The sequence below is a fragment of the Sebastes umbrosus genome, chromosome 1, assembly GCF_015220745.1.
Source record: "Sebastes umbrosus isolate fSebUmb1 chromosome 1, fSebUmb1.pri, whole genome shotgun sequence".
In the NCBI taxonomy this organism is placed as follows: domain Eukaryota; kingdom Metazoa; phylum Chordata; class Actinopteri; order Perciformes; family Sebastidae; genus Sebastes; species Sebastes umbrosus.
Genome location: NC_051269.1, coordinates 7862200 through 7876453, shown reverse-complemented (window position 1 = coordinate 7876453; position 14254 = coordinate 7862200). Strand labels below are relative to the sequence as shown.

At 41.5% G+C, this 14254-nt stretch overlaps 2 protein-coding genes across 3 annotated transcripts in view; one reads left to right on the top strand and one right to left on the bottom strand.

Annotated features, from left to right (window-relative positions):
- LOC119486943 (ral GTPase-activating protein subunit beta-like) overlaps positions 1-14254 on the top strand; it is a 592951-nt gene that overhangs the window by 558159 nt on the left and 20538 nt on the right. The gene's annotated exons all lie outside the window — the stretch shown is intronic.
- LOC119487121 (E3 ubiquitin/ISG15 ligase TRIM25-like) lies at positions 1810-3617 on the bottom strand. Its single transcript, XM_037767785.1, has one exon. The coding sequence runs from the start codon at positions 3475-3477 to the stop codon at positions 1810-1812; it is 1668 nt and encodes a 555-aa protein (XP_037623713.1). The 5' UTR covers positions 3478-3617.

The following is a 14254-nucleotide window of genomic DNA, read 5'->3' as shown; positions in this document are numbered from 1 at the left end:
GGATCCAGTGTGATTTCACAACAAATGCTGTTCTTTGACTGGTTAAAAACAGCTGACTGACAACACGGAGTTATCAAACTAAACTGTCCTGAAATATTTAAATATGCTTCATAATAATTTTCTCACATATTTAACTTTGAAGCATTTGTGACAAAACGGTTCAATTTCAGGACGTCATCCTGATCCAAAGCAGCCTGGAGCTTTGTATGATACCCTGGAAAAAAGACAAGAAAAGACTTAGTTCATTCTTGTTTATTGATTATAGAAACCTTCAGTTTGTTCACACATCCCATCAGTAAAGTCTGCTAAATGACTCTTGTTCAATGATTTCACGTACAGATTCATTTTCATCCACACCATCAGTTTGTTTGAGCAGAATCTCAGCGATGTAACAGAGAATAATGATTTCCTTATTGATTATGATCATGATAATAACAGTTTCATTAAACATCTTAGGATCTCGTTTGTACGTCGATCTGGACGACAACATTTAGTCTGCCCAACAAATAAATGTGATTCTAGATATCTTTACAAAAAGTGGTGAGAACAGAATATCTATGATAAGAAATAAATCACTAGACCTTCCTTTAAGACCCGTGCAGTGGAAGAGAAACAACAACACACACACATATATATATATATATATATATATATATATACACATATTCATCAGACATTTAGAGCACAGAGACGTTTACAAAGTAGAGCCCATAATGTTTGATTGACAGCTGATCTCTGTGCAGTGAAGACATGAAAAGAACAAGACTCAGTCTAAAGCGAGTATCTGTCTGGACCGTATCTGGTCAGGATGTGAATTTGTGGCTAAATTGTTACACAAATAATCAGTGGTCATGTCTATAATGTCTTGTGAACAGTTTTTTCCACTTATATCTTAATGTTTGATTGAAAGACAACTTATAATGAAGCAAATTGCATTCAGTAATAGTAAATGGTGACATGTACTAGTCAGTATATTATACATTTTATACAAGGTGTAAATGTATCATCATGACATACAGTCTGCAGGTTAAAAGCATTTCAGCTTTTTATTAAAGCATGTGTATCAAAAGCATTCATCATATAAGTGGTGTGTAACAATATATACATACTTACAAAGTTGATGTCATCACTGATGTTGTTGCTGCGTGTTTATTCCTAGATGGAGTGTTGATGGAGCAGCTACAATGTTAGCATAGCCTGGCACTGATCGATCCGGACTCCCTTCAGAAAACAAGCATTTTAAAAGTTGTTTGCTTGCTGTGTTGCGGACAGACCCGACAAAGCATGAATTCAGTCTTTTTACAAATCAACATCATAATGTCGTTATTTCGGCATCATTTTGATCCGTTTATTGATATTAAATCACAGCACAGTGTGTTTATTTTGGGTTCATACCGCAGTAGCGACGTGTGGCTTGCTAATGTGCTTCCTGCTTGGTGTGAATGCACGGTGGTAACACAATACGAAGCACAACGTAACGTAACTTAAACTACTATAAACAATAGCACATGCACAACAACAGCACGATGTAATGATTCAATGAACCGCTGACACAATCCCCAGAAAACATAAACACTGAACTGTTCTCCAGCTTTTCATTTAGAAAGAGCAACAACCAATGAGGAACCTGCAACAGTCGCTGATGAATCCTGTACTTCATCACTCAGTCAGTCAGGCAGTGACACACTTTAGTGTTTGTAGGGCTGGTCCTCTGCGGTCCAGACACAAATCAGCTCTGCAGCAACAATGATGGACACCAGAGAAGTTTAAGAGTTAAAACACTGAATTTAACCCTTAAATGACTTCTGTCTATTTCAGTTTACACAACTCAGCAGTGTCATCATAATAATAAAGCCAAAGTCCAGCATAGAGAGGCTCAGTGAATGTGGTCTGGACTCTGTGGAGGAGAGTCATGGTTTCAGAGACGCTGTAGAAGGACAGAATACCTGCACTGTGATCCAGGTACACTCCTACTCTGGAGGACGGAGGACCTGAGACGGGGGTTTGGACTTTGTTGTACCGAAAGCTATAACTGTTTTGGTAACAATCTAACGCCCAAGATTTATCATTGTATCCAAAGAAACGTTCATTCGACCCCCCTGCTCTCCTGATACTCTTGTATGCGACTGCTACATTAACTGCTCTCCCTCTCCTCTCCACCTCCCAGTAACAACGTCCAGTCAGACTCTCTCTACTCAGGACCTGACGACATCCAGTGAATCTGTCTGGGTGACTAGAATAAGACTGTTGTTGTTTCATAACTGTTGCTTTTCTGTTCCCCTCAGATAATAACAGCTGTGTGTATGCTGTGTTTGGATCCAGTGTGATTTCTCGTGAATATTGTAAGAACCCAGCTCTGGTCTTGGGCTCTGGTTGTGACAGTAAAACATCCACTTCAGTCACTGTCTGTGAGACGTTTGTCCATTTCTCTCTCAGAACGTCCTGTAGTTTATCTCTGACTTCTGACACAGCCGCCGTCACGTCCTCAAAGTAGCTCAGAGGACGGATATTGATGCTGGATGTAGATTCAGTGAGTGGTGACAGTGAGGGGTAGTTAAGAAGAAACTGGTTGTGATCCTCTGTGTGTGACAGCAGCTTCATCTCAGCGTCTCTCCTCTTCAGCTCAGTGATCTCCTGCTCCAGCTTCTCCTGAAGCTCTTTGACTCGACTCGCTTCACTTTTCTGCTGGGATCTGACCTGCTGCTTCACATCACAGCTTCTTTTCTCCATGAGACGGATCAGCTCGGTGAAGATCTTCTCACTGTCCTCCACTGCTTTATCAGCAGAGCGATTGACGGCCTCCACCTCCTGTTGGAGCAGCTTCACATCTTTCTCTCTGTCCTGGATCCTCTGCTGGATGTTGAGTCGACTCACCTCCAGCTCTCTCTGCCTCTCGGTCCTTTCTGCTGCAGCTGGGACGGTGTCGTGGCCTTTATGTTCATCCACAGAGCAGAGATAACAGATACACTGCTGATCAGTACGACAGAACATCTTCATCACCTCGTCGTGACGAGAGCAGATGTTCTCCTGGAGCTTCTTGGAGGGCTCCACCAGCTTGTGTTTCTTTAATTGAGCTACATCGTAATGCAGCTGGAGGTGTTTCTCACAGTAAGAGACCAGGCACACCAGACAGGACTTGAAGGCTTTCAGTTTCCTCCCAGTGCAGACATCACAGGCCACATCTTCAGGTCCAGCATAGCAGTGATCAGCAGGAGCAGCTTGGAGTCCAGTCTTCTTCAGTTCCTCCACTAAAACTGCTAACATGGTGTTTTTCAGCAGGACAGGCCTCGGTGTGAAGGTCTGCCTACACTGAGGGCAGCTGTAGATCTTCTTCTCATCCTCTCCATCCCAGAAGCTTTTAATACAGTTCATGCAGTAGCTGTGTCCACAGGAAGTAGTCACCGGATCCTTCAGTAGATCCAGACAGATCGAACAAGAGATTGCTTCCTGGTCCAGCTGAACTCCTTTCTGCGCCATTTCACCTCTCAGTAGCAACGACTGTCTGAGTTTCACTTCCTGAGAACCGACACTAGTTTGAGCTCTGATGTAATCATCATGTGTTATGTTGGTTACACCCACCTTCAAACTGTCGATCTGAAGGGGAGGGAACAAGGAAATAAGAGGACCGAGTGTAGCTGCTGTGTTTGAGAGCAGGAAGAGGAGGGAGGAGTTATCAAGCTATGAATCATTCCAGGACGAGGAGCAGCACGACTGACTACGTCCCAAATCACATACTTTTCCTTTTTACTTCTAGCACACTGCAGCTGCCCTTACAAAGTACGTACTGTTGCATGCAGTATGAATACAATATATCTGCTGTGCAGAGGATTGTGGGTCAGAACAGCCAGAAAAGCATGCTGGCTTTCATACTGTAAAATGTGACCAGATGTAGTGGGACATCCTGGTATTTTTGGCACACTGCATTTGACATACTATGTATTGGGACATAATAAATCTTTTTTTCTGTCATACTAAGTAGTATGGTAGAATGGGTTTTGGAACGCACAGTATGTTTCGTCATTTACAAACGGAGCCTCGGTTCAAACCTGCTCCACATTTGAAAACATTTCAGTTTTCAGCTGTAAAATATTTCTTGGCTCCTCAGGCTTTGGTGATGGCTCCACATTTCTAAACTCTTCCTCACCCGGGACAGGAACCCGGTGTGGGCAACGGACCGCTGTACGGGCAGCCGTTTACAGACAGGCTAGTGACACATTACACACACTCCTGAGGCTGCAGAGATTGTTTTTAAGAAATCTCATAAGCCATTGTTTTACTGCTTCATTTTTCGTTTTACATAAGAAAGTAAAGATAAGTAACCTAAGCAACCAGTGTAGTAATAATAATAATAATTTATACAACACTTGTCAAACTTAAGTACAAAGTTCTTTCCAGATTAAAAGATTCACAGAAAACAAATGAAAAATAAATCTAAATCTCATGTAACAGCGGGGCAGCTAAGCTGAAATATTCGTAACAATTGTGCATTTTGCGATAAAAGCAACAAATTTGGCACAGATGTAGGGTTATATGTCACGAAAAGATATAGATATCGGGGCGCTGCCAATTCGGCCCCTGACGGACGTGGCAGCCACTTTCCAAAGTGGCCGCAAAATAGGTTTTCCAAAATGTTGCAGAAAACTGATTTTACGACTCTTGATGATTTCCAAGGTGCGTTCAAGCTGATGAGATCAGATGTCAGAAGATCACAGAAATGATATATTTACCTCCTCATTTTTTAAGGGTACTTTTAAAAGCTTTTAACCTGAGAAAAACGTGAAAACCAAATAAAAGGAGCATGGTCACTTCAGGGTCAAACTTCACCCCCATGCCTTCATGGTAGAATGACGACCAATAAAGCAGTAAAACTGACGGAGATAACGCTGGATACTTTTATTGGTCGCCAGTAACCTCTAATCACAGTTAAAGTGATGCTGAACTTTGGGTTATATTGCTAGCAGTAAAACTGACAGAGATAACGCTGGGTGAAGTTCAGAGATTGCCGGTATCTTCTAGTCACAGATGACATGAGAACTTTTTAGTTGGAGTAAGCACTTCAGGTTCATATGACAATGTTTTATTTTTGCAATGGCCTTCAAATCTGAGCAAAGAAGCTGATATTTGTCCGGTCTCTAACCTGTGACCAAGCTGACTTGGTTGAATTTATAAGGAAACTTAGATCAGTCTCCTGTTGAAATACAGGGTTAAAGAGACACACAAGCTTATCCACCACGGCGAGGTGCCAACTCCAGTAGGATTCATTATTTTGTTTTATTTTTTTGATATGCAATAGCACTTTAAAAACATGTATATACTATTGTATAACAGGAAACGCTGGCCGGGTTACGGCATGATACAAGAACTGAGGAAGCGGGTTGCTGGAGGCAAAGTTTGACCAAAAGAAATCCAATTAAATATTCCATTGCCATACTCCAGCACATTGTTTACACTTTGGGATCCACAAATTTGAATGTTTTGGACGTGATTAAAGTGCGCACGTTGTTGGTTTGCTTGGTTTTGCGCAGGGTTTCAGACGGAGGGAGAATACAGGTATACTCAGGCAGGCAGTATGAAAAATAATGTTGCATTGTCAGGGAACACATAGGGTGGTTCCCCTGAACGTTTGTGAATGAGGGGATAGATGGACTGGTACCACGGGACATTTTTAGAACATTTTCATATTTTTCGTAGGTCTTGCGCTGATCAGCCACCACACTCTAAGAAAAAAAGTCAGAAGAAAAACAGAAAATGTCCTGGAAGAAAATTTCCAGGGGTCTCTTTTATAAAACAGTGCGTAGGATCCATACTAAAAATGTATGTGTGCACAAAAGCCGAAAAATGGCATGCGCCAAAAAAAAATCTGACTTATAAAACTGTGCGTACGCACACCTGCACGCAATGTTCCCTTTATAAATCACAGTCCACCTGGAAATGTGCGCACGTGGATCCGCCTCATATTCCGCCCTCTACACGCCCACATTCAACCATAAATGGTCGATGCAAAGCACCTCATGAATGTTTCTGCATGTGAATGAGCCTGTTGTTGATCAGTGGATCTTTACGGTGAATCACGGCAACTCCCGAGAGGAAGACAGAGAAAAGGAGTTTTTCTGACACAGAGATGGAGGTGTTTGTAGGTGAGGAGGTCTCTGAACACTCGTTACCTCCTGATTCTCTCATTCACGTCACGTAGTCCTCACAGTGACGGTATATCCACCAGCACCATGCAGCATGTTCCGAGTCTCACCGCTGTGTTTATATCTTTACAGCAATCACACTGATCCATTCACTTAAAATGATCGAGACAATCAGTAATATCCCCCACCTGGATATCATTAGAAAAAAGGAAGTTTGACAGGTGTACACTATTTATATTTATTTATTTATTATTTAAGTTTTTATAGTGAACTTGTCCTGCATTATGATTAGGACTGATAATGATAATGCCGATATGGAGTGTAACGATTGTGTGAGAGCTGTCACTGGCTTCATTTACACACTTTGTTAATTTACACAATCCATACTGGTGAAGATGTGCTGTTTGGAGGTGACTGGAGGAAGCAGAGTGGCGCAGCGCGGTGGCGCACTGGAGACAGTCTGATAGTTGCATCGGATAGCCGTTTTCATTTTGTCTATATGTATACTGTATCTGTCCCTATCTAATAAACCATAAATAAATGAATAAGTCATGTCATTGTAACCCACCTGATGAATAAGTATACACTGGACTAGTATAACCTAGATTCGTAGAGAGGAATAATGAACAGGAATCGGACACCACAATGAGTAAGCAGAACACAGAATTAAGTTTAAGGGGAAATTATTGTATTGACACAGAATAAATTCACAATTACTGCCGACATTCAGTTTTGTTCAGTTTGAAATGTACATTGAACTGGGTGCACCCTAAAAAATAAAAGTAATCCCCAAAATAAAATGTTCAGATCCAATTGTCTTTTGAGGTCCTTCCCCACAGTCCTACCACACTGACAGCAAGGCAGATGAAAGTTGAAAGCGCTCCTCAATCCAGGTGCTCAGCACGGGTAGCTCGCCATCCCCCTCGTCAGGGAGAGATTCCAATCCAAATCCGGAGTTCAAGGGTATCCAGAAAACCTAGCCTGTGTAAAATAACACGGCTTATATAGCAATATATGCAAATCTATCCAAGCTCTTAACTGTACAGTTTAATTTGATCAATATCAACATATAATACAACTTTTCAATGCTTAACCCATGAATGTAGGATAACTGTTGCATCACAATATTAACTTGCATCGTAATATTAACATATGAAATATGTCAACCTCACTATTATTATAAACCACTCAATAGTAAAGTGTAAACAACACTATTAAATGACTATTTAATATGTGAACCCATTTGAGTTGTAGATTATTATGCAAACAACCTACAGTTTAAACATTAAATACTCACTATATGTGAATATTGTGAGTAAGGCAATGTGAATACTTTCCCTGTCACAACACTGACACCTTGCGTTGATGCACACAAGCAGCACAGGGATGAACAGAATCAAGCTAATCTCATAACCCATGAACTTCAGCTACATAATCCCTCTCTGTCCACACAATGTAAATAACACACACATATTACACACACATATCTCTTTCTGCCTCTATCACCAAAGAAATACAAAATATCATTTTAGAATACAGCTCAGTGGCAAAACATTTCACTATGCCAGCTCAGAGCATTTGACTCGTGATGCCATGTGCGGCGGCTGCTTTAATGTTTGGAACGCACCGAGAGAAGAAAAGAATAAAACGATGCTCTCAGATGTTCTCAGGTCGCTTCAATAGGTGACGGAGCTCTTACTGGCTCAGATATAGTTTTACTTCTCTCTGTTCAGTAGTATATCAAGTATAAGTAGTAATAATATCACTCTGTAAATCCAGCTTCTCCGCTGCTCTCTCATCAATCTCCGTGTTTCCCACACTCCACTGCGTCTCTCACCTGAGTGAGGAGGCGGGACTTGGGATGTTTCTTCTTCTTCTTCTTCTCTCGGTTTCTGGCGGATCGCAACCAACTTTAAGGTGCATACCGCCACCTACTGTACAAGAGTGTGTAACATCATGTCATTTGCTCTTTACTCCTACTCTTAACTTCTATCCACCAATCCTGTGTCTCTTAAGAACATTAATAATGCCTTCCTGGTGCCTTCAGCCCCCTCACCCTCTGTTCCCAGTATCCCCATCAGATCCCAGTCCCGTCCCTCCTCTCTGACTTGGTCCTGTAGTCTTTGTCTTTCAGCCTCATACTTTTTACATTGAATTAGGATATGCTGCTCCACATTTTCTTTATCACCACAACCCCCACACTTGTCACTGTTCCTTTTCCCCATTAAAGCCAACGTGCCATTAAGAGTCTTGTTATGATGATTTCTTCCCTTCTGTTCCTTTCTTTATACGTCTTTGTTATGACCGACTTTTGTATTTTGAAATATCTCCTTCCTTTCTGGTCCTCCTCCCATCTTTTCTGCCATATCTCCACTCCTTTCCTTTTAATCACAGCTTTTCCTTCTCCTTTCCCAAGTAAAACTGGGACTGTAATGTCTTTTTGCAGTGAACTTTTTGCTAGTTTATCTGCAAACTCATTTCCTTTCACCCCCTCGTGTGCTGGAACCCAACAGAATAATACATCTATACCCCCTCTGTGTAGTCTTAGCAAGCTATAGTACAGTTCAATGATTAGATCTTGCCTTACAGCTTTTGTTGAATGTATACTTTCCAAAACAGCTTTTGAATCCGTGCATATCACCACTCTGTCAGGTCTGACCTCCTCCACCCACTGCATTGCAATGATGATTGCCACTATTTCTGCTGTGTACACTGATACCTGGTCTGAAAGTCTTTTGGAAATAGATATTTTAAATTCTGGAATATATATACCAACTCCCACACACTCCTGTTTATTTTTGGATCCATCTGTATATATTTTGAGATAATTATTACAGCTGTTCCTTAGGTATACACTTGTTTTAACTCCCACTTCATTTACTTGCCATTCCCTTTTCTTTTCAATGATACTCATGTCTATTTTAACTTCTGGGAGCAGCCAGGGGGGTACGCTGCTTATTGGTGTGGACCTGGTGAACTCTAAGGCCTCTAATCCATATGTCCGCACTTTTTCTTCCATTGTCCATCCAAATCCATATCCTTGAAACTTAGAGTATTCCCAACAGTTTTGTAATGTTACCTTTGTAGGATTTTCTTCTCCACTTCCTTTTAACCTGACCCAGTATGCTAGAGCTAATTTCTCTCTTCTTAATTCCAGTGTAGTCTCTCCTGCTTCAATTAATACTGCATTAATGGGTGTTGATTTGATAGCTCCGATACATAACCGTAATGCTCTACACTGTACTCTATCCACTTTTTGTAATGATGTCTTTGTTGCTGCTTCATAAACTATACAACCATAATCTATTGTTGATCTCATGATCGCCCTATATATGTCAATCAATGACTGTTTATCTGCCCCCCAGTCACATCCAGCCACAGCTCGTAGTAAAGTTATTACTTTTTTGCATTTTGTTTCCAGATGTTTTATATGAACATGCCATGTATATTTACTGTCTAGCCATAGACCCAGATATTTGTATTCATTCACCCTCTCCATCAACTGACCATATAATGTTAAATTCTCAGTATTAATGTTTCTCTTTTTTGTAAATATCATATAACATGTTTTATTTGTTGACATTTTGAATCCCCACTCATATGACCATTTCTCCACTTTCCCTATTGCTTTCCTTATATTTTCCATCACATATGGCACATTTCTTCCCCTCATCCATATTGCCCCATCATCTGCATATATCGCTGATTTGATGCATCCATCTAAATTTTCAAATATATCATTTATCATTATGTTAAACAACACCGGGCTGATTGCACTCCCACTTGGGATGTTTGACACCAATAGCAACAGTTATTTCACTTTGAACCAATGAGCTTATTTGTTAAAGTTTGTTAAAGTTAGAACTCTGAGCAAAAACGGAAATAAAATAAACAATGATAAATTAATTTCAGAATAAAATATAGAATGTGGTTATTTATTAAATAAAAGGAATTTTCAGTGAGGGAAATATCTCTAAATGTTTTAGAAACAACTGGTTTTCCCAGAGGGTTACATCATGTTTACTGCAGCGATTTTACACAACAACTTTATGAAAACTAATATGGTACTTGGTGATATCTGCACACTGTTAGTAGATATTATTAAAACTATTGGCGCTCTGTTCTGCCATTCTTTAATGCTATTTGATATAATCTTGGATTTCTACAACCGATGATGATGATTTCATCAGCTGCTCCACAGCTGACTGCGACTCTCGGAAGTCCGGTCCTCTCCTCTCAGATCTCCTCTGAGCTCCGGTGGTGGAGGGGGGGACATGATGGTGAGACAGCGCTGATGAGATATTGAGCGGAATTTGCTTTGAGATTTGTGTTGATCTTTTACATTTGTAAGGTGCTTATGTAATAGTTATGGCTCACTAGCACAAAAAACACTGCTGTTTTAAATGTTTATGATACAGTGGATATAAGTATGAAGTGAAGTTAAATGTGTGAGAGGCATCATTATACGTATAATGACATTTAATGTCTACAGTCTGGCTTCAATTCATCTGCGTCTCCAGTTTCCCCTGCCTCGGTGCCTCCATAATGTGCGTACGCACGGGTCAAAGTTTCCGTACCGGTGCGCACATTCTCCCGTCAAGTTTGTTTTTATAGATCACAACTATTGCGTGGGAAGTGGCGTACGCACATTTCAGGCCCCGTTTTGTGCGTACGCAACGGTTATAAATGAGACCCCAGAACTGTTGGTGTTGACCCCGCCCCCCTGTCGTCGCCCCGCCTCCACCGGCTGACCAAGAGATGACAGGAAGTCCAGGAAGTGAGACGGGACGCTGCAGCTGGACTGCACAGGTCCTTCTCATTTCAGCATTTTTCGCCTCCTCCTCCTTGCGTGGGAAGTGGCGTACGCACATTTCAGGCCCCGTTTTGTGCGTACGCAACGGTTATAAATGAGACCCCAGGACATTTTCCGTTAAGTTAACCATCAGGGGGACAGGGGGAGGGACGCAATTGCGGACCAGGGGCCTCATGTATAAAAGACTGCGCAGCTTTCACACTGGAAGATGGCGTACTAACAAAATTGGAAAAGTACATAAACACAGAAATTTCCACATGTATAAAACTGTGCGTACGCCTGTTCCTGCGTACCTTTCCTTTATACATCTCAATGAACGTGAAATTGAGCGCAGCTGCACGTGCCACTTGGTCCGCCTTGTCTCCTCCCATTAATAACTATGCAAATGACTATAAACACGCTCCATGCTGTCACCTATTGTCCAAATAACGACGGCAAATCACGCTGGAAAAAGAACAAAAAGAAGAACGATCAGCTGCGCCCGAGCCTCGACTGCTGAGGGGCGGCGGTCTGGCCGTGTCCTCACTAACGCTGTGCTGTGAGTCACAGAGAGAGATTGTCAATACAATGAAGAATATATATGCAATGAATTAAAAAGAATGAATGAGGTTCTTGGTGGGATAAGTTATATATTAAAAGACCTTGTTGAAAAATAAATGTTTGTCTCGACTCACCTCGTTGCTTTACATTCTGTGTGTTGCATCTAAACGGCGCTGTAAAGCTGCTGCTTTTGGCTCATTGTTAGGTGTGCCAGGGTCCGGTTCATCCATCTGTAGCTCCTCTGGAGCACAGACACAGCATGTTGGTCTGCCACATTGTGCAGCACGCGATTTTTGTTTTGATACGGTGGTTAAGGCATGTCATCTCTGGGAAATAGGTTTAAATGTGTTTTTGTTGTGCCTTCTGATGTTAAATATTATGCGCAAACTAATAAAGAAATATGTGTTGTTGTTTTTTTGGATCCCACATCATAAATAAAGCTCAGTAAGTTGAGTGGAAAAAATATTTTTACACATTTAGCGAGTTTCAGTACTTTGTAGTTTGACACTGCCAGATGACAGAGTTTGGAGGACGGCCCGCACATTTTCACGACTGGTCTAGAGTTTACGGCACGGTCCGCACATTCTCACGTCACGTTGACTTTTATACATCCCGGCGTGAGCGTGAAACACAGCGTACGCAACATTTTAGTACGTGCGCACCGTTTATACATGAGGCCCCAGGGGAATCTTAAAGTTACTCATGAAGGATAACCACAAAAATCGCAAGCGATTCAAAGGGAGAGGGGAACACCAAATGAAAACAGGCCTAAAGGAAGGCTCCCTACACTCAATATAACTTGAAAAGACTAAAACTAAAACACCGCTATCGAGCAGCTGACTAGAACAGAGATCCTGCAGGTCCTTTCAGCTGTCAGCATTCCCACGCATTTTCAGCAGGAAATGCATTTTCTAGTTAGTATTATTAGACTGCAAATCAGCCACGTTGTAAGTGTGGCTCCGTCTATTTCTTAAAGATGCCCACTTAAGCTATAGAGTCCAAGCATGTAGTTGACGCGTGTTTCAATAAAACTCCGTAGTCCATGTTCTTCATTTCAACCGTTTACTGAAAATCTTTCTTCAGTCTTCAAATACAAAAATGGTAACAAAATATCAAAAACATAAGCAGTAAAAGGTAAGAACAGTAATATTAAGCACGGTATATTAAGCACGGTCAAAGACTAGTGTGCTCTCCAGGCTCCATGGCTTCAACTGAATCGTTTAAAGAGCACATGCAGCACAATTTAGCTTTCGCCCAATCAGAATACAGGACTGGCTGCAGTCACACTTGGTCCTTATTGAGCACACTGCAGTGAAACTACAGTTATTTATCTCAAGCAAATAAAACAAAATGTAAATTAACCACAGATATTTCTACTGAACAAATGGCTCTAACATAACCTGCCCCTAATTGACTAGGCTGTTAGCATATCAATTATCAAACATAAATGCTTAGAGACATTATCCACTTATACAATACTAATACTAATACTTATACAACAAACTATAAATCCTTTTTTCAGGTTTTAAAGATACATATTTGCTTTAACCTAAACAGATAAATGTCTTTAACTTATTCAGTCTCTTTTGATCTTCACAATGCCTCCTCCAAGAGGCATATCTTAGTTATGGGTCTCTCCAATGTGCTTGTCTTCGTCTGAACACAGACACTGCGGACGGTTCCTTTCGAGTCTGGCATTATCTTGACGATTTTTCCCATTATGAGGCTTGTAAGGCGCTGCTCGGCTAAAGATCTGTTATCAGGCATTTTTAAGTCTTCGTCTTTCAGTGGTAGTCCGATGCAGTAGTGACCATCAACTAGCTGTGTTGATCCTTTCACTGAGTCAAGGAACTGACGGTCCTCCTGTGACATCTCAGTCTTATCATCGTATCCTCTCTCTGGGAAGTCTGCATTGTACAGCTGAGTCAACAGGTTTTCCACATTGGATACTGAAATGCGATTGACTGAGTGACTCACCATTTCTAGGTTGGCTGTAGTGGTGCCTCTGAGTGGACCGTTGATGACCCATCCAAGAGGAGTCTTCACTGCATACGGCCCATCACATCTGCTGTTTATTATCTGCTGGGGCTCCATGGCTTTAAAGGCATCAGTACCAATAAGCAAGCCGACTTCTGCTTCGATATGCGAGATGCGAACTTCATGCAGATAAGGCCATCGATCCACATCTTTCTGGAGAGGAATGTTGTCTTTTTTCACTGGTATACTTGGTTGAGTGAACGCCTGCGGAAGGTCTATGTAATTCTTCCCTTCCAGGCTGCATACTTCCAGATCTGACAGAACGTGAGTGCTCACCTTCTTTTCTGATGCCATAGTAGTGAGTAAGAGTTACGCTTTCCTTCCTCGGAGGTTAAGCCGCTGCCTGACCTCATCGGTACAGAAGGTTGCTGTGCTTCCTTGGTCTAAAAGCGCATAGACCTGGATCACCTTGTCACTTCTTTTGGACTTTATTTTCACTGGTACTATGGAAAGGATATTTTCTCCATTACCTGCCCCAGTGTCTCTGCTGCTTTCATGTTCTGTTCCTACGAAGGCGCTTGTGACCGCGTTAGTAGTTTCGGTATTCCCATTTTCATCCTTTTCGGACAGAACTGGGAATTCCTTCACAACATGCAAAATGCTTGGGTGTTTTCCTGAACACTCCTGGCATTGCATTCTCTTACGACAATATTTACTCATGTGACCTGGTGTGAGGCATCCAAAACAGAGTCCTTGTGATGTTAAGAATTTGATTCTGTCTTTGGGA

Bases quoted from the DNA above. Each gene is read 5' to 3' on its own strand.
- LOC119487121 (XM_037767785.1), bottom strand. From the start codon at position 3,477: ATGGCGCAGAAAGGAGTTCAGCTGGACCAGGAAGCAATCTCTTGTTCG.